Source organism: Sphaeramia orbicularis, chromosome 15 (assembly GCF_902148855.1).
Source record: "Sphaeramia orbicularis chromosome 15, fSphaOr1.1, whole genome shotgun sequence".
NCBI classification, from domain to species: Eukaryota; Metazoa; Chordata; class Actinopteri; order Kurtiformes; family Apogonidae; genus Sphaeramia; species Sphaeramia orbicularis.
Genome location: NC_043971.1, coordinates 13931323 through 13956903, shown reverse-complemented (window position 1 = coordinate 13956903; position 25581 = coordinate 13931323). Strand labels below are relative to the sequence as shown.

The window sequence follows — 25581 nt, the reverse complement described above, 5'->3', positions numbered from 1 at the left end:
TTCTAGAATACTTCCATTATCTGTATTTTAGTTTTAAGACAAGGCCTCATTTATATTTATTATAGTTTTTAACCGCATCTAATCCCATCTCTCTGATTTTTTTTTTGTCAATTTGTACACGTTTTCTCTCCCAATATGCATATAGCTATTGAAATTTATAAAATACGCGCATGGCAGTGGGTCCAAAACTACTCTTGATATTATACATGTTATGCTCTGTATTATAAACTGCTGTTCCAAAATAAAACATTAATTAAAAAAAAAAAAAAAAAAAAAAGACAAGGCCTCACCAGTGTTTGCCATCGTCTGGTTAGTCTTTTAGTCTTGTACAATAGATTCATCATTCGTATTACAAATCACAGTCCTTAGAGCTACGTTCTGTTTCGTTTTTTTGTCATTTGGATGTCACTGTATTCTTCCACACAAGCACAGTCAGGAAATCTGCATGACTAGTCCAACAACAGAGAAGTATGAATCACTGGACTCGCAGTTCAACACATTTATGATTCACCTGTCAACAACTCACAAGAACAATTCACATCCTCATTCTTCTGTACAGCTGCATGTGGCTACCTTTTTAAATCTGTTTGTACAGCTGAACTCTCCTATAGCTTCTACTTCTATTAAAAAGTGCCAGTCCAACATTAGGTTTGTTGGTTTAGTGAAGTTCTAATGACCACACATATGCAAATGATGATTTTATATGTCTTTGTACATTTTTGATTCGAGGGCTCCCAGAAGGTAGTAATTAGAGGAGTCCACAAGGGTTAATATTGATTAATCAGCTTAAAAAAGTAGGATTTTAGAATAGAACAGAACAAAACATAACGTGCCCGCACTCGAAAACCCTCGGCCTTCAGTCCACGCCAAAGTTTTTGCACATACGGACAAACGGACGGACTGATGACAAACTGATGACAAAACCCTGCGGCGAGGGCTGAGGTTAACAAGAATAGAATAGATCTTTATTGTCATTGTTACAGGAACAATGGAAACCTGTTTATCAGCTCTGTCTCTGTTTAGCAACAAACAGAGTGCAAAAAAAGACTATTAAAAAAAAAAAAAAATCACACAAAATACTGACAAATATTGGCAATATACAAAAGCTACAGATAAAATATCAAATTTACAAATACTACTTACTTACTATTAAAATATACAAAGAGCTAACTCTATACTATAGATAAGAAATATGTACAACATATAAAGTTATACACAGGTAATAAAAGGAAATATACAAGGTAGTGATGTCCTGATCTGGATTTTTTTTTGTGCCTCCGATCCAAATTTTTTTGTAATGATTAGTTTTGCCAATACCAGGCAGATACTGATCCGATACCGAGGCTTCGCTGCAGCCTTGTAATTCTCATACTCAGTCATGTGATACTTTTGTAACTGATGAATCCAATTTGTTGCATAAAAGTGAGACCTGATGAACTCTCCTCACGCAACTGCCAGTTTACACATCTTGCAAGTTGTTGCTTGACTTTCGTTGCTTTCCAGAGAAAAGTGTTCCCACACAGTGGACATGTTGCATGATGTTTCATTTTTATTTGCGGAAGCCGGTGAGCGGAACCACGCTGAAAACTAGTGTGAAAACTGGATCATGTGACTAAGTCCGATCCAATCAGATCTTCTAAAAAATGCCAGATCGTCAGCAGATACCAATCTTTAGATCGGATCGGGACATCCCTAATGCTAGGGAAGATTACAAACAAAGTGCATGAGTGAGATTATTGTACTGAGGTAGGGGGAGTATTGTTTTGTCCATTTGACCGGGATTTTGCAGGTAAAACAAAGATTTTGTTATTTTTTTTCCCTTGGGTTCTATTTGTTTAGCATGTCTGGTGTCAATCTCTGTATGTATCATGAATACGTTACTTAAAATTATAAATGTTTTACTTGTTAAATGAAAAGTTCTATAAATGTTGAAAAGCTCTATAAATACAGTAGGAAAAAAAAGATTTAGTTTATTGCCAAGTTTAGTTGTTTTGTATTAAACATAGTGCTACATTTTTCATCCTGGTTCATTGTCTGCTTCTCAAAATTACACTCATTGATGATTTTTTTTTTTTTTTAAATTGTGTTCTACTTCAACATGTCAAACCCACTCTGAGGAGCTTTCCAGTAAAAACCAAATTTATACATTGTAACAACAGCAAATATCTTGTGATCTGAATTCCTTTTTTACATCATGTGCCAAATTTGTTAATAACTGGGAATACATGATGAGTCTTATTTCTCAGCGTCTGATGAATGCGACAGTCACTGCTACGTCTACGTGTTCTTCCTCAAAACAAACCTCTGTTGAGCAACGCGGGGGAAACTGAGCAGTGCAAGAACAGAGATGAAACCCAAACCACAGAGCTGTATTAAAGCCAGCTCCACCTCTGGTCCTCATCCTGCTCCCCTGTAATCTTCTCCACCATGTAGCCTCTAACTGAAGGTCTGCTGTCCCCCCACCCTGAGGCTACGAGTGTTGCCAGGTTGAGTTAGTGATGTTTGTATAAACCTCTAAAACTTACAGATCTGACAACCAATTTGCTCCCATTGGACAAGTAAATCAGAATTATTTTTTATGAAATAACTGATGGATACCTTGAAGAAACTGCCTTTTCTCTCCTGTCTGGAGGGTTGACTGACTGAACTGGTAGACATGTTGACTGGTGAGACGTCTCTATCTGCATCTGTGTAGAAGACAAAAAACACACAATTAGACAAGAGGATGTTTATGATGGAAAAAATGAAAGCCAGTTTGATAAATGTTATTGCATGCTTCACCTACACACACTTCATCAGCTGTTTTATGACTGAAATTAGCATGAACTCCACAAAACATGTATATTTGACAAAACATTTCCACCTAATGTTTACACCAGATTTAAGATCTAAGAAGTTTATTTTCATACACACAGCAGAAACACAGTGGCTTCACGAGTAATGGAATTCTAAATAAGTGAGTTCCTTTCACACACCTGAAATAACAACTAAACTAGACTAAATAAGGGATTAAACTTTACTCTAAGGATAGAAAATACAAAAAATAATGCAAGGGTCAAAACACAGTAATGTCCTGTCAGAGAGCAAACTTGAATTAATTGCAATTCCAACATTTATTTCAATATACAGTAACTCCTTGTTTTGGATAATCCCTTATGGTCCAACTAAAGCAAAACTGAATTAAAAGTAAAAATGTGGGTCATTTAGCAACAATAATCTGTCAAATTGTCTCTAAAATGTCCAGTCAGAGAGAATTCGAATACCGTGTTTTGACCCGCAAGTAATTTGTACACTGAGGTTCTCCAAAGCTCTTAGGGTTAAAATTGCAACTTTTCCAGTTGTGTAGAACTAAGATCAGACTTTAGCGATGCTAGTGGGGCTTCATTATGAAAGTCAATCAATCATGAAATCCATTTCACAACATTTTACAGTGTAATATTCAGATTGTTGGATTTTTTTTTATACTTGCTAAGACCAAATGAAACTCAACTTGGTTGTTGGACTTATTATGGATTTCTGCTATATTTTACAAAAAAAACAAAAAACAAAAAACAATCAGAGGGTTTGAGTGTCAGGCTGAACATGCAACTTTGACCAGAGTGGGGACATGTGACATGATGGTTAATAAACATTCCATGTATGATAAAGGTGTGGAGTGTTTGGTAGTTTTTAAAGCTTCAACAAGTGGGTAGTAAGCATGCACACAGATGATTTCTACCCTAGAAGTCCAAATTATTACATCTGTATAAGGGGATACAAAGACTAGTCAACTTTACTGCTGTACAATGTTTTTTTTTTTTTTTTTTTGACACTTAAGTTTTTATTAGTTATTTATCATTTTGTCATACAGAACTAAACAAACAATTGGCAGGAGATAATAGTCACAATCTAACAGTAATGATAATTTAGGTTTGCTGTTTGATATTTTAAGGTCAAAGTCTCTGGTCATGTCCTTTTGGCACCATGGGTTGATATTTGCGACTTTTTGGTCATGCTATCAAAGTGGAAGAAAAGTGGGACATCATCGCACTGCAGCCAATGAACTCTGTCAATATAAACACTGTATATCCACACCATGGAGAAACTGCTGCCATGGTGAATCCACAACCAGGACAGACCATACGAAACTCATACCATCACATGATAGTTGGCCTTCATTCACACCGTGTTGATGCACTTGTGTTCTTACACAGGATAAATAAAAAAAAAAAAGTGACTCAGCAGGATGATAACATGTGTAGTGCAGTTCCGGGCTGGAAATGACATGGGTTTCCTTTTCCTCCCCATGTCTCCATGTTTGTTCCATCACACTAGAATCATAGCATTAGTGTGCTGCTGTCACATGAACTTACAGCCTGCTGCCATTTTTACTTTGTTATGTGTTATGGTCCTTCTGTAGTGTTGGGTTGTGTAGAAAACTTAGTCAATATCAGTTGAGGTTTGTGTGGGTGAGTGTTGTTTACACAGTTCAAGTTAGAGTACTTGTCATTTTACTCCTTTATCTTTGGAGGGCAATTTTAGGTTCATTTCACTTCATTTATTGGTTTATTTTGAGCGTTTACAGAATACATGCAAATTCAGTCTCATCATCAAATAACTTAACATAATAACATTTTAAATACTCACTCCTGTCCTTAGACTTCAAGCCAGAACAATGAACATAATAGGCCTATACCAAATTAGAATAAACTCATTCGACATTATTTACATTATATAACCAAAATGTGTGTGAAAAATAGAAACAAAGTACAATCCTGGTGGTGCTATCACAGGTAACAGTTAAAGGTGGAGTAGGAGATCTTGGAAAAAACGGTTTGAGCAAGCTACATTTTGAAAATACAGAATTCCAAAGTCCTAACCCTTTTCTTCAGACATCCCCCCGAAGCCACACCTCCAGATTACTGGCACATGCAATGCTTGTTCCCGAGGGTTCACGAGTGCTGCACAATTCGCCCGGCTTCAGCCCCAGCTCCGGCTCGCGGATCCATGCATACCTCATTCAGTCTACTCCAACACCCCCGCTCTTACAGAACAGCCCCAGTTCATACCTATCTGGCTAACGTTACATTCCCTAGGGATTTATGTTAGTGACGAAACAGTTTGCCAGTGAACTTTCCATCCTAATATAGCTAATACAGCCAAGCTCTGACACTGGCTTCCTTTCCTGTACAAGTGCTCCAAGCCTCTGAGAATGCACGATTCATGCACAAAGAGGGGTTTGCGCAAAGGGGGGAGGGACAAATGGCAGTTGAGTTTGATAGACATATCATCATTCAATCATTTTGATGGGCCGGTTAAAATGATTGGATGGTGTTTTTTCACTCCTGTCCGTTCTACGGGTGACTAAATTTTTTTATTTTTGTGTTTGAGCATTTAAGTAATTGGTTGTAATCGGGGTGTGAAGGGGATTTTAAGCAATATAGTAAAAAATGCTCCAGGAAAACATCTCCTACCCTACCTTTAACCATCATCTTATATTAGTATAATTACATACCAACAATGGTAAGAAAAAAAAATATCACTAACTGTAAAGGGCAGCACATACCAGCAATGGTAAGAATAATACCAGAAGGTAAGGGACAACATATATCAACTAGTTTGTAAACTTTAATTCTTTGGCTGAAGCTAAAATAAACCCCCTTCAAGGCTGAAAACCTCCTGTTACTGGTGTTTCTCGGGTGCTGGGGGTGAAGAGAGTCTACTTTTTCATGTTGCTCCTGGGTTTCCCCTAGGGCCAGTTATTGACACATGTTAAAAAGTAAGAGATATCCAAGTGGGCTGTTGTCAACATATGCTAAACTGTTGCTTATTAAAATTATATTACCAACGATTAGCTGTGGTCAACTTAACTGTCATCATGTAAAAGGAGTGAAACTGTAAAAACTTTCATGTTTTAAAGATTATACAAATAATTTCCTGTGGATAAAACTCAAGTTGTAAGCTGTCTTTTGATCACTGTCCCGTAACAACGATGATCTTTTTCCTCTCAAGTTCTTCGACGGAGCTCTGACATCAATTTTTCTGTGAAACAATGTCGATCAAAGCCCAGTCGTTGTGGTTTCCATTTCACTATTTGCACGCACACACTGAGGCTGAACACATGTACACATACGCATGCCTGACCCAGATGTGGCGGATCCCGTTACAACAGCTGATGTGGGCCAGCTGCGTCCCGGCATGCAAACACATCGGAGATTTTTCCTTTTAACAAAGACACATGCAATTACACACGAGGAAAACATCACCGGCATCTACGGACACAAAAGCTCTGTCCACAAACAGCAAAAACAGAGCTGAGACAAAAGACGGCTGTGAAAGAAACGAGTCTGTAACGTCCCACTGGAGTCCCCTTCCACTCGGGGAGACTCAGAGGTGAACCTGATGTATGAAAGCCCCCGCTGTAAAGACACAACTGGAATGTCTTTGATCCAGAACAGAGGTGATCTATTGCACACACAGGACATTCTTTTGTACATACGCTGCTAGTAATCATTTTGAGTGGATGTGTTGTGTCTTAGTTTAATATATAGGGCATTTCTGGCTGAATTTAGAATCAGCTGCTTTATACTGACTGCACTGTGAGCTTTTGTTCCAAGTTGGGTTAGTTATGAACCACACAAAGAACGAGACCAAATTGCTGTGTTTGTATCATATAAACCGGATTGATCACCAGCCAAAAAGACAATACTGAGTGTAACTCCTGAGGGACAACTAACTACTTTTTTTTTTTTTTTTTTTTTTAGCTTTTTCCGCACTTGAATCCAGTTGTTAAGCAGTGACATCACTTCCTACTCCTGTGTCCAGTCCAGTTCATCCCTCTGCCTTAACCCATAAAGACCCAAACAGCCACTGGCAACCAAAATCATCTACTGATCTAAAATGTTTAATAACTTCTGAATCACTAAACCTATTGATACGTTGAAATAATTGGTATAAAATGCAGTTTGTCATCTTTTCATGGTCATCAGATATGACGCATTCGGACGTTCAGAGGCTCTGTAGTGAACGTGGAAGCACAGTCATCTTCCACAACAGTGATTCACCAGTAAAACCCATGGAATTTGATAAATGACAGTGAATGGACATACTTGTTTTTGCACCGTGTTATTGATAGCTTTGCTGAAAAAGTCACTTTTTCTTCAGTTTTCTCTGTTTTTGATATAACTTTTAAGTGAGCTTTTATGAACATCGACCTGATCAGTAAATTAAATATAGGAAAATACCTGATTTTCATTGAAAAAAAAAAGAAAAATACAGAGGATAATATTATAATAAATGGTGACCCTTGTTGCAGAAAAAGGTCTTTCCATTGCAGCTTTGCGTGATATACCAATTGCGCTGCACCCAAAAAACCACTTCTTGCCAACACAAAAACTTTTAATCAAAAAATGAGAATTTTGCCAAAATTGTCATTTTTCCATTAGGTAAATTTTTATGATCAAGTTATAATGGCACAATTTGAGGTCCAATAGAAAAGCGACTACTGTTGGTTAATCTGTTATAAGAAGCATTTCATTTGAAAGCAAATTAATCTAATAACTTAATAACACACCAATAGCGACAGTGTGTCATTCAGGTCCCGTTGTACTCCTTCACAGATAGGTTCTTTAAAATCTTGGTGTGTTCAGTATAAACCTAAAAAAAAATATACGTAAACCAGACATGCAGACATTGAGCAGCTGCTTGGGTTGGATAGAAAACATTTTTTTTTTCCTACAGGGAGGGAGAAACTGGTTTATTTCCTGAAAAGCAAAAGAGACCACAGAGACAAAAAACAAGATTTACAGTTCTGCACCCCCCACACCCGATTCCCACTCCACTCCACTCCACTCCACTCCACTCCAACCCAACCCCTTTTCTTTCTTGAGGCTCTGCTGCACCAACTAAACTTGTCAAAACAAAACAGAGGGGTTGGGTTGTTTTGGTTGGAGCGACTTGTGTATGTGTTTTAGTATGTGTGAGTGCAGTCGTGTGCGATTCACAGTCCGGGCCTGGTAAACAGGAAGGCCCCTGTGGTTGTCACTTGAGGAAAAACAAACAGTCGATGTCCAGTTTTCCACTAACATACAGTGAACAGCTAACTCTGGTACAGTGCATTTATACATCCACACTGCAACACTTGAATTAACTGCTCAAATTGGATTTTTTTTTGTATGACCCATGGACAATCTCAGATTATAGTGGGAACAGGGGCTTGCAACACATGTTACCCCCCACCCCACCCCACCCCTGAAGGGGAGGCAAGGGGTATTGTTTTTACTTCGGTTTGTTTATTTGTTAACGATTTAGGAGCAAAACTTCTTGTTGAATTCACACCAAATTGTGTTTACAAATTGCCAGTGACCCAGAATAGATGTGATTATATTTTGGGAAAAGTAGGTCAAAGTTCAAATTTTTTATGAATTTTTAAAATCTTTTTTTTCCCTATTTACACACGCATAGACATGATGACATCAGCTGGACCGATGCCAAAATAAGCTACATCATGTCTGAGGGGCGGGGTTTGTTGTGCCTGGCAGGGTAATAATTGGCTAATAGCAAAACGAGCTAAAAGCCAAAACCATAGAGCTGCAGAAGCCAAAGCCATGGAGGTACGCTTACCAAACATCAGATAAAGTTCCTTTATTGTGTTTATTCCATTAGATTAATGCTCCTAAGTGTATTTTATAGCCTCTTGGACCATTAGTTCCAAAGGTTTTTCAACTCGAGACCAAAAAAATTGATTTTTACATCTCCTTAAGATCCAAATTTACAAAAATTGCCATAATTAACACATTTTTACTGACTGTTTCACTGTCTAAACCCTGCAGGAAAGTCTTCTAGGATAATTTTCATTTTGTTGTGTCTTGTCATTTTAATTTTCTTATATCTTTTACATGATTTTCCATTTGTTGCATCTTTATTTTGTAACTGTCTTGTTGCATCTCTTACCTCTGCATTTCCACTGCTAAAAGTCAAGATTTGTTTAGTCTATCCACTCATCATATTATTGTTATGTATTTTATTCTGGTATTTGGCAACCCAATTAACACAGATCTGCAAACCATTTTGGGCCCTGACCCTGTGTTTAGGAAAGGTAATGTTAGACAAGTGCACCTTTATTCTTTAACCTCAATAGTGGTGTTGTTACACAGTCTAGGTACAACACCAGGACCACCAGAACTACTAATACTGGAGCTAACCTCAACTCTAACACTAACCAATACTACTGGAAAATTTATTTCCTGTAGAAAACTAGAAAACCTTGTCTTTCATATATGTGGAACTGACAAAACAGTATGTTAAGAAACAGCAGATAAATGTCTGAATTGAAATGATTTGAGCATTTTCTTAATCAAAATACAGTAATGAAAGAACCAGAAGACAATAATAGATGCAGGCTTGAGGATTTTACAATTTGATATAAGAAAAAAAAAAAACTTTCCTGTTTTATACAACCTCTGTGGTCATTTAAATATAGTCTGCAGAGTTTACGAGGCACACTTGAATGCACCACACAGTCTGTGTCCTATTTCACTGTTGGAGTTTGAGACACAAACACTAATCTCATGAGTTCATTAGTCCACTATAACCACCCAGACGTCCTCCCAAAAGGCCCGTCTAAAAACCAGACATGACTTTCTTCTTTAATCTTCCTTTAACAATCGACCACTGTTTTTGTGTTTCTGGTAAGTTCAGTCTGCATGTTTTGGTGTCTGATAGCTACACTTTTAAACTTCCCGCATCACATTTCAGTCTGACTTGAACCTGAAACACAATGGCCCGTCAGAAAACCCAGTGTCCTTTAAACACAAGACTGATAGCTGTCTGAAATCTGCATAAGCTGCCTTATCTCACTGATTAAAACTGAGAAACTGTCTAAATACTAAGAAATGAGAACATGCAGCCCCTGTGCCCATTAAGCCGGGACACACCAAGTCCAATTCTTCACATTCACTTCTTGTAGAGTGAAAATGCTGTGTCATAACTGCACTGTTTGATAAATACTTGTATAATAATCTGGTTTAAATGCTTTGTTTTCATTACTATTGTGTGTCAGCGTAGAGGCAAGCATTCATTCTACAGCAGATTAAATATTTTACTGTTACTCAAACTTACTATATACCGGATAATGTTCAGGGTACAGGGAACATAGGTGTTTTTATTGAATGGCTAATATTTCTGTTGTAAGACTAGTTTTATATCGGACTACTAGGTTAATCAAAAAACACAAGACTTGAAACAGACAAGTGAAGTTCAACCGGACTGTTGTAAATAGGTCTATATTTAATGTTAGAAAACTGTTTCAAGCATATAAATGATAATGAGATTAAAAAAAAAAAACACAGCTAAACATTTTAATGTAGATTTAGTTTTTTAAAGACATAGATGGATTTTATTTCGAACAGAAGTGGGCAAAAGAAATTCCAGATTTAAAAGGACACTCCAATATATGGAAATAAATCAACCAAAAAAGAAAACAAATGACACTCAAATGTACTTTAACAATATTTTATGTCCAAAAACGAGTAGGAAGGAGCAAAGTTTATACTGACCTACCTCAATTTTTGTTAGAATATTAAATTCTTATTGGAAAAAGTCAGTGTATCAGATCAATATTTAAAATTTTTCAAAAATGCTCAGCTCCAACTATATAAGTGTAGATCACTGTTGAAGCAAGAAACAACTAATATGTTAATATTGATTAAGTTGCTGGTAATAATTGTGACTGTAAACCAATATTTGGAGCTGATTTACAATACATTTAGAGTAAAAACAGGTGTCATATTTAAGGGTAACTTCTACAGAAAATGGTATAGAAATGCCTATAGATTGATAATTAAGTGACATTTTAATATTTATTGTAAGTGTCCAGCTGAACTGAATGAATTTTGAAGATCCAAAAACCTTCTTCAACTTGAATGTTTGTTCTTTTCTCATTCCAGTGTTTATAGGCTGCTACTTGCGACATAATCAATAATCAATTAAACAGTGCTATGATCAGGATACTGTTCAAATTAGACAAGAGAAGAGAAAAAGAAGCACATTTTTAAAGTCATTTCATCATACATAAAATTACAGATTAGCAGAAAATTGAGAAACTCCGCTCTGATAATCTGTAGCTGACAGTCATCTAAACCACTATTATGCAAAATTCTTGTAATGTGCTTAATTATGTTTCACAGCAATAAGATTTACAGCAATGCATTTAATATAATCTATGTCCACACGTGTGAAGCTTCAGAATCAATCTCTGTACATTCTAAAAGGCCTGAAATACATATGACAGTGATCAAATCAAATAAAAGCTTTCCTTCTGTTAATATAATCAGAGGTATAAAGATAAAAAGTAAAATTTGTAAAGACAAGCATGACCGAATCACTTATACCTCACTATGCAATGACTCAACAGCTGGATATCTTGTTTTCTCCTGGGAGTGGTCACATGACATGGGTGTAACCAATCAGGGAAGGACATTTTGTTAGTGATAACTAAACATAAACACACAGACAGACCGTGAACTTGAGTGGCTGCGTCATCATTTCCTGAATCATCAGCTTCTGTTTGTCCACATTACAACACAACTCTTGAGCTAAAACAGCATTTCCACAAGGTTGTAAGGGCAATAGTAGAGTGTAGAGGTTTACAGACAGCGATTTCATTTTTACATGTGGTTACATACTTCTGAAAAAAAAAAAGTGAACTGTTTTTGCCAAAAGTTATGCCCCTCTGGGACAAATAAAGCGTTGAATTGAATTGAAATATGAAAATTATGTGAATGGCCTGTTATTGTCTTAAGCTAAAAACACTAAAGATATAGTTTAGTTTCCACAAAATACAGTTTAGAGGTGTCACAAAATAGGAAAATGACCCTTTTTCTATCTGAAAGGAGCCTTGTTTGTGTCCCTCTGTGGTTCACACACAATATGAAATCCAGTGCCTCAGATGTGTATATGAGTCACAACAAGGTCCTCAGACACAGACTGAATAAAAGAAGTGGACAAAACCGCCGTGACAGTTAAACTATTCTACTGAAGCCTTGGGTTAATGCTTTGGTTGCCATCATGTTGGACTTTTTGGAACCATAAGTGATCATATTTAGATAAGAAGGAGGACTGAAACTCCTCAGGTTAATGCTGCTGTTAAACCACATTGAACAGCGGCATTAAACACAGCTACATCCATAATGTGAACACTGATCTGTTGATAACAGGAACATCAAAGTCTATCCTTGAATGTACAGCAATTGAATGTACAGCAATTGGGGGTGTAGCGTAGCGTAGCGGTCGGACATTGTCGCTTTACTAGTCTTCTAACTCCATACTCAGCCATAGGTGATAGTATGGATCCACGTTATCATTCTAAGAACGACCGGCTTCCGCGACTCACCGGGCGGCCAGTTCCTTCACACTGCAGGTTCGAGTTTGAGCCGGGAGGACCTCTGCGTCTTTTCCACACCAGAGCCATTGCGAGCAAGAACAAGTCTTCCCCAGGGGTTCGCCAGACGGAGCCGCCCGCGGTTCCACGTACTCCCAGTCCTGCTCTGAAAAATCGATCTCATCCACTATTAATCGATTACGCAAAATTAAAATGAGATTGATCTAAGATCGATTAAATCGATTTTTTTTTACCCAGCCCTAGTAAGCTAAGGCTGTGACAATTCATTGTTTGGTCTACAATATAATATCAGAAAATTGTGAAAAGGTGTTTCCAAAATTGTGAAAAGGTGTTTCCAAAAGCCTTTAAACATCTTGTTTGGTCAAAAATCAAAATTAATATCGATTACAGAGCTGAATAAGAGAATTTTTCCTTTCTTTAATTAATCAATTATCCATTATCCAAATGACTGTTGATTGATGTACCCTAATTAACAGGGTTCGTACACATTTTTCAAGGTCAAATTCAAGTACTGTTCAAGTACTTTTAAGGGTCATTTTCAAATTTTTCCAGCACAGCGCCTTATTGCTGGGGTAAAATACATAAATACAGGAATACATATACTCAGGATTTTTTTTTTCACTTTTTATCACAATGATGTACATTGTATTATGCTATAAACATCTAAAATTATTCTTCATAACAGCAAAAAGTTTAGAAATTAAAGGAGAACACAAAGTTTTATCCAAAAAAAGGGAAGCCACTTGGCGTTTTTCAGACACACACACACTGAACCAAAGATGAAAGGTGGGGTAGGAGAGGTTTTCCTGGAGCATTTTTTACTTTATTGGGACAATTTATGCTGTGCAGCGCTAATGAACCCTCGAGAAAAAGCATTGAGTTTTACGGTACTCTAGAGGAGTGGCTTCGGGGGGAAGTCTGAAGAAAGGTATTTGGACTTTATTTTTAAAATGTAGCTTGCTCGAACCGTTTTTCCAAGATCTCCCACCCTACCTTTAAGATAAAAATGTACCTGAAGTTGACCTGAGACTGCCCAGTAATTTTCTTTTTTGACATTAAGTTTTATTTTTCAAAATGTATCACCTCTCTTCAAGTAGCTTTGGCTGGAGTTAATATTAAAAATAAGTAAATAAATCACATCACAGAGTTAGAATTGCAAGCACTTTTTAGAGCTTGAAAACACAATGTTGAAATTCAAGCATTTTCAAGGATTTCAAGCACCAGTGCGAACCCTGAATTAATGAATTAATTGCTGCAGCTCTAGTACAAACACATTTCTTGGCTTCATAATTGTGATGAAGAAAAACAGAAGTTTGAGAAAACCATCACACCTCTAAACATCAAACAGGTCACGTTTATAGTCGCAGAACAATAGAAAGCACTGAATCTATTAAAACAAGTCATTTTAGCTCCAAAATATTATTCTTCCCTATTACATGTGTTAAACAGCCCCATCACAGCTACAGCACATGCCCTAGCCTGTTTGGTTTCCTTCAGTAACTGAGCCAAAGCATGTTACTACTGGAGTTTAAACTATGTACACCAGTAGTAATTTTGTCATATTACACATCCCTAAAGCAGAGCTAACAGTTATACAGGGTTCAGAGAAGTCACATATGACTAATGTTAACAGCTTCATACAATCTACTGTCTCTGCTCTGTTTTTCCCATCATCCTGTTGACTTCTTCACCACACATACAGACTCCAAATCCCAGTTCAGACCTCCAACCCATGGGAAAGGAGCGGATCTCACGTGTTACTCCAGAGAAGAGGTTTAGCAGCTGGGGTCGAGGTGTCAAGAGGTCACGCCGGGTCTAGTGCAAGACACCTGCTTTCAATGAAACTTTATAGGCCTTAACCAGGGCCATTTAGGGTGACGGTCTTAAAGTGGTGCATTTAGATGTGTTTCATTAATCCAATTTAAGTAATAAATTAAAACCAGAGCTGAATCTGGTGATAATTTTTAGATCTATGTAGGCCAGGGGCATCAAATGGGCCAAAAAAGTTGCTGGGAGGAATTTGTGAAACATAAAAATTACAAAAGTTAAAGTATTAATAATCAAGGGTGTCCGAATCTGGAATGTCTGGAAACATTTCAGATTTGAAGCTGAAGAACAGATGAGCCAAAAGCAACCCTAGGTCAGGGGTGTCAAACTTATTTTAGTTCAGGGGCCACATACAGACCAATTTGATGTCAAGAGGGTCAAACCAGTAAAATACTATAATAATAACCTACAAATATTGGCAACTCCAAACTTTTCTCTGTGCGCTAATTGCAATAATCTTCTGTTACTGGGTCAAAACACAGTATTCGAAATCTCTCTGATGGGACATTTTACAGACAATTTGACAGATTAGTGTTGCTAAATGACCCACATTTTTAGTTTTGAATTCATTTTTGCTTTAGTTGGACCATAAGGGATTATCCAAACAAGGAGCTAGTTTAGATTGAAATAAATGTTGGAATGGCAATCAATTAAAGTTCGCTCTCTGACGGGACATTACAGTGTTTTGACACTACTGGTTAAGTTTACTATGGGAACATCTGTTTGCGGTCTTCACACTTCAGTTGCAGCATTCATAATTTTCTCATTATAGCCTATATTTTTATCTATTATTATTTTCATTACTCTTGTACAGTGTTTTTAAGTACTTTCTGAGTTGTTTTTTTTTTTTTGGCTTTTAACTTTTTCCTTTACCTGACTTCAAGAGAGCCCTGCACAAGAATTTCATTGTCTTTGGAATGTTTGTGCACAAATGGTGAATCTCAATATTTTTGTCTGTCTGGGCCTCTTGGCCACACAACAGCATTGTAGGTCACTGAAACCAATAGTTCTTTAAACAGATATTTTATAAAGCTTGTGTGGACAGCCTGTCGTGTTTCTCTGTGCAGCAGTGTTGGTAAAATGTGCTATACAAATAAAAGTGGATTGGATTGGATTTGATGTTTCCTCCTGATCATCCCACAACAAATCGCCCCCCCCAAAAAACACACACACATGAACTGTGTCAGTAACAGATGCAATACATGTAGTGTTCCTTTCTTTCCCGTATAACACAATCACGTTGTTGAGCTGCTTTTGACAAGCCTAAAGCATGTTGGATCTAGCACTGTGACGGCATCGGCACAAGTTGCTGATGTAATCCACTCTTTAATTAGGCAGAATCTGTCAGAATGACAAATGTCAGTTCAGCCGGTTTCCATACATTAAACCAGTTTTAGCTGCAACAAGGATCGGACAGGCAAAACTGGAAACTGTCTTTACTGTCGTAGGAGTTTATGTGACGTCTGTTTCACTTCTACTGACGCGATGACTTTGGACAGTAAAGAATTGCTATTAAATCTATGAACAACTCCAACATCTGACAAACATTTCTGGAACATTATTAGAACTCCTTCAGGAAATATTAAGCATCCACAGTCTGTGTAATTAACAGGAAATTGCAATAAAATCAGCTAAAAAGGGCGCAAAAGTGTAGTTTCTAGTCCAACAACAACAACAAAAAGCCATCATGCACAGCCCAAGGCCTCTGTTAAACCAGAGAAAACTGGGCAAAAACATGTTATAGTCTGGTTGCAACTAGCCCGAAAGTGAACCTCCTGACCCTCTTCATATCCCCATTCCTGAGCTCCTCTCTGCTGTCTGACTGGATTTCCTGTGGGTAGTGGTTTCATGGGGGGATATCATGGCAGCCATTTAGCTTCTTCCACATAAATGATTATGTTTAGCTCAGAAAAGTGTGTCAAATGCATTCCATTCCCCTTTACGCTGGTTGGGTGTGTCTCACCCAGTTTTATTCCATGGAAAACCAACCACATTGCAATGGAATCACACACATGAACAAAAACACATATCCTGATTGACAAGAGGGGGAGTTATGTGCAGCCACACACCGCCGAGGACTCTGGCAGCAATCAAAACCTTTACTCTGCACATTATATCCAAACTCACCGCCTGTACATTGAGCCAAAACCTACACCAGTACCTGAATAAAACTGCTGAACCGACAACCACATACACTGAGACTCAAACTCTAAATACTACTGACGTTTAACCTCCTTAACCACTTCACTTCCATGTAATCTACCCCCACCCAATCAGCTTCAATGTAAACTTCATGTAATTAAAGTTTTACAGGTAAACGAATTAAAGTTTATGACCTGTTAATGTTGCGTAGGGACCACTGCCAGCTCCTGATAGCAGTGATGTGGCTGCCTGCCAAAGGGGGAAACATTAACAGAATTATATGGCAAGTTACATGTTCTTCTCTGGTTTCATGTATGAAGTTTAACCTATTTGTGTTGATTTTCCCCTATTCACCATACCAAGTTCTAAAAATTACAACTGAAGAATGACAAGGCCAGAACTAATTAATGGCATTTCACCTGAAAGATAATAACCTCTAGTTCCCGTTTCCATTTATAGTAAGTGGCTCTAATACAACCTGAACACATACACTAGTCCCATTAGCTTAGCAATAGTGGAGAATCTAATGTAAGGCTTTCTAACAAGGTATAGCATGCCTCTATTTACTGTCGAAACGAGTAAATTTTATATAAAATGGTGATTGGGTTGCTGGTGATTAGGTGAGAATGGAGAAGTTAAGGATAAAGTCCTTTCTTATGTTCTACAGCAGAAAGACACAAATACAGAAGTACATGTAAATAAAAACCACTTGGAAAAAAAAAGATATGCAGCTGAAAGAAGTACATCTAATCTTTTGAGAACATACTAAAAAAAATTAATCTTGCACCATATTACTGTGTATTTGAAAATAATACGTGCTAACCTTGTCAACTTTACTTTTAGATATAAACATCAAGCCCTATGAAAACTAGGCGGAAGCATCAGAATCCATTATCTTGTCCTAAAATGTTTCAGACTCTGTTTCCTGTTCTTCTTGGTTGTAACTTGTAACAGTTTCCTGCTGTACAACCAACAGTAATCACCATCATTTTTAGGTTGAAGCCCCTTGGAACCTGGTTTCTGGTTCAGAAAGCTCTGGATGAAATCATTCTCTATCACTTGCATCTCATAAACTGAGGGAAAAAATGAAGGCATGGGTAGAGGAAATGGATTTTTACTGGCATTCTGTAAGTCAGCTTTTAACATGTCCTCAACTAGTTGATCAAAATGTATTGCTCTATGGTTGAACAGAACATTTTACACAAATTAAATAATTTTAGAGCTGAGCTTTGAGGGTGAATCGCCAATGAGTTCTCCAATCTGAGTCCAGTGAAAATTCCAGTTTTTAGTTTTGCATCACTTACAACTGCATTGCATTTTTCTTTCAGGTATTGAAAGCATCTTAATTTTGATCATTTAGAATTTCTAGAACTAAAACACTGGTGAGAAATACTTCTAATGGATGTGTATTGACTTAAGTATAACTCAAAATCCTGACATGCTGGAGAATTTCTGAGAAGGTTAAGTATTATTATACTGGAGGGTAAATCATTGTTGACCAGTGAAATAAATTGGTTTGGGTCTCAGCAGGAAAACAATCAACTCACCAGCTAAAAATGTACCATGGATATGACATCACATATTCAGACAGCGAGTTATGAAGCTAACATGTATTTATTTTACAGTTAACAATTCAAGTGACAGAACCTGATCATCTTATTTGATGCCTCTCAGTTTCCCAGCCATCTACAACAGACCTGTCAGCTCAATTTTCTCACGCAGTAAAAAATTACTAAACAACTTAGATGCAAATAGATGACACTGACAGCGTATAACAAAACAAGGCAGGCGGAGCAGCATTGGTCATGGAAGCAGAAGTGAAAGTTAGGGTGTTTTCACACTGGGCATCACGATCTGTGCTGTTCTTAGATAAGCTAACACCTTTCTCACAGATGTGTTCACAAGCACGTACCGCATCAACCAAGCGACTGTTCTGTTCACAGGCAATACTTTAATATTGGTTAGCCTGTTTGAGGCAAACACAAGAAGAGTGACCATCGTTGTCCCTGATATATCACAGAGCGGTTCAGCCGATAAGGCGAGCCCGTACTGCGTGGATCCAAAGCTTTTTCACGAGGCAACAGAAGCGCCATTTATGGTCTTGTGGTGATTAACTCACTTCTGTTGTCGAAGTGGTGATTAGGTCACTTCCGGTCTCGGGCATGGATTGCTTTCACACGACAACGTACCATACTGGAGTCCATGTAGTCCATACCCAGGACTACCTTCTCAGCTGGACTCGGGTACGGTACTCGCGTACAGAACGTTTGCACTCACACTGATAAAATTAAGCGGACTTTGGGGTCCAGCGTACTCGGATACGGACTCGAGTACACACTGTGAAAAGGCCCTTAATTACTCTGATAATGTGGATTCTGTGTCTGTCCAGTACAATTCCTACACAAAACCATGAACTCGTGAAAGTTCAAGTGACCACTGATCACCGACCCCCCATGTTTTATAAATGCTTTGTTCTTCATTTTACCCCCAAGTCTTCACTTTACTTTCTACCACCAGGAACAGTTTCACCACAAGCAGACATAATCTTTGGTACAATACTGATCTTGGTCATTAATAAAGACCTAAAGTGCTCTGTGTGTTTAAAAAACCCGACTATTTAATGATAACCACTGATAAAACCCAAACACTATGCCACAACAAACCATTAAAGATGTTTTATGTACGGACAAAGAGACAGCACAGCCTTTTTGTATGTGGAAAACAGTGAAATGAAACAATTCATTATTGCATGTGTGTTTCTTGTTATCATTCTTTGCAGATATTAAATGAGGAACTATTAAACTTGCTATTATTGAAGATGATTTCATGGAAAACGTCCAGAGTGTTAAACATCAACAGGCACAGACATCAGTGTGCCAGCTTGTTAATCCGTCGCTTTAATATCTTTCACACACAGATAGTTTATATTTTGTGAAACCATGAGCTATTTTGCTGTATTTTTACAGTATTATTGCACTCATTTGAACAATTTCCTCTAATAGGGAGTTTACAGAGTAGTGTCCAGTCTACTATAGTCCAATTTGACCTGCCAGTGTGTCATATTTTTCCAAAAATATTGTTTCAGAGAGTGACCTACTTTTAACAGAAATAGCAAAAACTTGCATCTCTTTCCACACAGCTTTTAATTTACAAGCAGAACATCCCAACAGACCCACCTGATTGGTCTTCAGCCCAGAAACCCAGTGCACTCATAGCATCATGGCTTTGGTTTAGGATAGTTAATGTGTTAGAAACAGAAAAACATGCAGGGCTAGGGATCTGAGAAACTTTGACAAGGGAGAAATTGTGATCACTGGGTTAAATCATCTCCAGATTCAGTCATTCATTTTCAATGTAAAGTTGTTACTTCACACCAAAAAGTATCTAAAACTCAACCAATTCAGTATCTATGGGAGCAGAACATTATCAGGGCTTTAGATTACCTTAATTTGGGCACATCAGATGCTGGAATCGGCGGAGGGGGTGGGTGCGGGATTAGATTTTTCAACAGTAATTCCTGTTTTCTCAGACTATTTCAGATATATTCAAGAGTATGAAGGCATGGATTCCACAAGTCTAATTTCCAGAAGTATTGATCAGCATATGGCCAGCTGATTTTAATTCCAAAATCACAGGACTGCATGCAGGCAGATAATTCATATGTCATATGTTTCACTGCGTTTGTTATGTGAGCGGCCTGAACTTATAGGTCGCCCACGAGGCATGGTTGTTGAGAGAAAACCTTTGGCGTACAACGTACGAGTCAATCTCCAAGCTCTCATCACCTCTCATTGGCCGAAACGGGTGATTTAGACCAATCAAACGGCGCAAATATGTCATACCTGCTGCCAGACAATAGTCTGGTCTTGTCTGTCTTTTATGTTTTGTGTGTGACTTCCTGTTTTATTTTGTTAAGTTTTCCCTCATGTGTCTTGTCTGTCGTCTTTACTTCCTGTTCCCCGCTCATCCTGACCTCTGTCCTGATTACCTGTCTCCGCCCTAATTTGCTTCACCTGTGTCTAGTTGTCTTCCCTCCCTTTTGTGTATTTAAACCCTGTCTTTTCCCCTTGTCAGTCGCCAGTTTGTAACTCCAGTAGTTCAGACCAGCGTACTTGACCTCGTTTGTTCGTTTGCTTGCCTGTTTTTTGACCTGTTTTGGATTCCTCGGTTTTTCGTCTTCTGCCTGATCCCTGTCGGTTTTTGTCTGCCTCATCTGATCTGGTTTTGACCTTCTCGCCCTGACTACCGGTACGTGAGTTTGCCTAGTCCTTATGTCCTGTTGCTCGATTGTTAGCCTGCCTGTGTATGACCTGTTTCCGTCCCTGACCTCCCTTTGCTTTTCCCCAGTCGGGGAAAAGACTCCTAACACCGCTCGGGGAGACGGGCTGCTGCCCTCGATCCGGAGGACGAATCTGAGGAGAAAATCCCCAACCATTATCCTCAAGATTCTGTCACTCATTATATTTTTTCACCTGTGTGTGAACAATAAACCTTTTGGAACTAACTTTTGTTGTCGGAGTTCTGCATTTGGATTCTGTGTTTGTGCTAACGTTATCACAAAATATGACTTCTGCGGGAAGCATGAATACTTGTGCTTTCCTGTTCGGTACATATGTGTTGTTGTCAATGTTTTCTCTGTCGTTATGAACAAGCCTTGTATATTATAACCGATGTGTTTTACGGGAGGAAAAAAGCAGGGGCGAGTGAGTCAATACTTTCGTTTACACTCTGCTCTGGCCTTTTTTTATTTTTAATTTGGGGACACTAATTTGGGGACATTTAATTTGGGCACACCGTTAGTCGGCCCAGCCAAGGTGTAATCTAAAGGCCTGATTATTGCCACCCATCTACTCAGAGGTCGCGTTAACCGAAAATATTCCGTCATTGACGGATTTTTTAAAAAAATGACGGATAATTCTGAAGGCCGTCCGTCATTTTGACAGATTCAAATACTGAGGGTAATCTACTGTTAACCTTTCCTGCTCGGCTCGTCCGACCGTAGTCAGCGAGCACAGGGCAGATTTCCTCCAGGGCCGATGTCGGGTTAACTCCCTTGCCAGTAGTGGAAGACAGCAACTTTTATTTATGCACAGTATATCGATGTTTGTACACTTTTTCCTTCTGTCCTCTTACACACTCATACTCAAAACTGCCGCTCCCTCACCTTGCTCGACCACTCACACCATACGCACATGCACGCGCCAAACACCGCTCTCGCACTTAAAGGAACACACACACACACACACACACACACACACACACACACACACACACACACACACACACACACACACACACACACACACACACACACACACCAGTCTCATACTACCAAAGAAAGTTTTCACACAACACTGTGAACAGAACCTGTTCGCAGAATCGCTGGTCTGTCTGTCTCTCTTAACGAGGCATCAAACAGTCCATAACAGCATCCACCTGTATAGAACCAACAGCACCACGGTTCACAACTACACTGAATACAACAGCAGTACTGCAGTCACATGACTCACCGTTAGTCCACCTGTAGTAGACCCCCTGTCCAGTTGGTGCCAGTGTGAACATTAATCAGTCAGTGTCCAGTCTTGGGTCGTTGTTTTGCTGACTTTAGCCAAAATTAGATGCTACTTTGCTAGCACAAACTGTGAAGACAGCCGAGTCTCCTTAGTTATTTTAGAAAACCCAGTTAAATCCGATGTCATTAATAAACGCGGTGAAAAAAGAGGGACGGATGCGGTGGAGGATGACAGAAAAGCAAGGAATACGCCAGTGGCATTTGGTGTGCTATATGTACGCATTTTCTACCTTTCATGTGTTTTTTGATGGCATGTCAATTTGTGCGTAGATCTCTGATTCATATAACCTGAACCCTAACCCTCAGTGCATAACACACCAATTATAAGTGGCGTATATAATTATGCGAGTCGTGATATCACGTTGGTTTATCAGCCAGCAGCAACTACAGTTGCTGCATCATTGAAATGTTTTTGAACATTAAATACTACTAAATATATCTCTTTATCATTAAAAAATAAAAATTTGAAATGACGGATAATAATATGTTATGATGGAATTTTTACGACCCTGTCCGTTAAAATGATGGACAATAAAAATGTCTAGCGCAACCTCTGCATCTACTATTGTGGAGGTCCCCCTTTTTCCACAAAAAAAGCTCTGGCCCGAGGTCTAGACTCCACCGGACCACTGCAGGTGTGTGTAGTATCTGGACTAAGATGTTAGCAGCAGATCCGTGAAGTCCTGGAAATAGAGAGGTGGATCTCCATTGATCAGATTTATTTGATGATCAGTGATTGTCCTGAGATTGGGATGCCCTTCCTTAGTCCATTTTTGGTCAGTACTAACCACTGCAGAATAGGAACATCCAAAAAGACCCTTGTCAAAGTTACTCAGATTGCTACTCTTGCCTTTTTTGCTGTTTCTAACACGTGGACTTTAGGTTTACATGTCCACTTGTTGCCTAATGTATCCAACCCACTGGCAGGTCCTATTGTAATGAGATAATCAATATTATTACCACTTCTGTCAGTGGTCAGAATGTTAAGTCTGATCATTGTTCCTCTGCATGTTTATGTGTATTTGTATTACTATGTATTTTTGCACGGTTCCTTCTGTAACTATTCTGAAGTATAAAAACGAGAAATTGTAGGCTCCTGATTTCAGCCATAAACCTGCTAATTACACTGCACTACAGAACTCGATGTGCTTTATGTTTTTCATGCACTCTCACTTCTCTGTCAGTATCTGCTATACTAAGTATCTTCATCTCAGTCTGAAGTTACAATAACCTGTAATTACTCAGGTCTTTGCTTCAGTAAAGGAGCAGGCAAGTCAGGAAGTAGGAAATGTGGTACTAAAAAAAACCAGAAGCACTGGGGCCAACCAGCCTAAAATTAGAATCTAAATATATATCTATATATACATTTAATATTTGTAAAATGTTTCCAGCTTTTCTAACCTCCCTTTATAGGTCTGCTCTTGGGAAATAAAAGACTGAGTACGAAGCATTAATGTTGTCATAAAGGTTCAAGGTTGTAATCTGTCACAGAGAAGGCGTCACCAACACAAAACGTAAGTGTAATTCATTTCATCTCTTCCTTCTAATTACCCCACCTTTCATAATGATGCATCATGTAACCACTCTTTTACAAACGACTTTCGGCACAGGCGAAAAGTACAAGTTAAATCTTTCACCTATGTCTCTGTAGGTATTAGATTTAACTTGAAAGTATAAGAAGTGCAACCCCTCAGATATCAATAGTGTGTAAACTCCCCCCCCCCCCAAAAAAAAACTACACTCAAACAAGGTTATGTTGTGATTCATACACAGCTGGTGATGGAGGACTCTCCTCCTTTGCTTTCCAACAACCAACACTTACGGTTGGTCTATCTTTTCCTCAGCTTCACTCAAATGAAAGGAGATGTTGGAGAGATGCATGAACATCTTGGACTCATTTATCAGTGTTTTCCTGCTCGTAACTTTGGAGAAAACAAGCGAGATTTCCACCCAAAATAAGGTGGTCAAACAACAAACCGTGCTCCCAAGCGGCTGTTCTCCCTGTGAATTCCTGACCTGTGAGTCAGGTTGGAGGTAGACAGCACCAGTCTACATTGGTCCCAATACTGAGCACTAAGCACATTAACAGATTTCTGAGGAGATTGGAAAACCAGGGTCTTGGCCGGTACCAGGAAATACTTTGGCTCATTTTCATGCTTCGCCCAAAGGGGGGGAAAAAAAGCTGAGGGGAGATGATAGGATGTAGGATAGGTAGTGTTACAGTCCGAGAATCCCACAAATGCCTCAAAGCAAATTAAACACTGATCCAATTATCATGCAAACAATAGAAGAAACACCAATCTGTGAGTTGGAAACATTCAGTGGCCAACAAAAGAAGAGTCGTGTGTCGGTGGCAACAAAAAACGCTAAATCCTTCTAATCCATTACATATGTCTGACAGTTTTGCTTTCTTTTTAGATTACCACTTTCATCCTCTTCCAACCCAAATGTGTAGATATTTAATCACGTCTGTGATAAACAAAGGGAGGGGCTACATTTACGCCGCATTTCCACTACACGGAACCAGCTCAATTCGACTCAGCTCGACTCAACTCTGGTACTATTCCTGGAGTCCGTTTCCATTACAGGATACTACCGACTTTAAAGTACCTAGTTGTCATATGCGATGCGGTGCGTTACTTCCATGTCGTCTGCTCAGAGAGTTGCTGATAAACTCGCTCATTGCATGTTGTCTCGTCAAGCTCATGCTGAATTTTTACATCGGCCACCTAATCTCCTCGACCGACCATGGTGTAGTTTTACGGGCTGTCATCATGTGGATTAACCTACCGCTATATTTACTGTCAACTTCTGCATCTGGTTTTCGTAAAACAGTGGGTCACACAGACAACTCTCTGACCAATCAGTGGTCTGCAGTGTTTACATGTCACGTTTTAGTATCTTTCCCAGTCTTGGAATCTCGGCAGAGGTGATACCAAAAAACTAGTGCCGGGTACCAGATTCCAGATCCTTTTTCATAATGGAAATGCAAGAAGGCCAAGTCAAGTCGAGCCGGTACCATGTAGTGATAACGCGGCATTAGACATTATCTCCAAGGTCTTTTGGCAGATTCACTCTTATCACACCCAGACCAGTTTACTGACATCATGAAAATTTGACTTTTGGTAGATTTGTGGTTCTCAAAGGACAGTGATGCAAAACTGCAGATTAAAGTACTGATAGTATACAAAAGTAGGTCAAATGAGCTCAGCCTTAAACATCTGCAGAGCTAAAATTAATCATAAACATCAATTATAATAGCAACGGAGTGACAGGAACTATGTGGATGCACGATGACTACTTTTACTTCAAGTGCATTTTACGGATAGGCCTAATGCGTAACCCTCTAAAACCTAAGCAGCCACTGAAAAGCAAAAGCATCTACTAATCTAAAATGTTTAGTAACTTTTCAGCCATTAGTCCTATCAATAAATGTAAATAATTCAGGTAAAATGCAGTTTCGCATCAACAAAACCCATGTAGTTTGACAAATAAAAGTGGTTGTAGATGTTTATTTTTATGATCAGTTAATATTGCTGAAAATGTCACTTTGTCTTCATTTTTTTGTCTGTTGATAAAATAAGCTTTAAATTTGCTCAGTTTTAATGAACATCTACATGAACAGTAAATTAAATACAGGAAAATATGTGATTTTCACTTA

The 25581-nt window shown here is 38.5% G+C and overlaps 1 protein-coding gene across 1 annotated transcript in view; it reads right to left on the bottom strand.

The window, feature by feature from the left end:
* Positions 1-25581, bottom strand: part of rin2a (Ras and Rab interactor 2a) — a 94110-nt gene that overhangs the window by 60925 nt on the left and 7604 nt on the right. Inside the window, exon 2 of the mRNA XM_030156354.1 lies at positions 2599-2687. Within this exon, the coding sequence (XP_030012214.1) occupies positions 2599-2658 (60 nt within the window). The 5' untranslated portion in view covers positions 2659-2687. The remainder of the gene's footprint in view (positions 1-2598; positions 2688-25581) is intronic.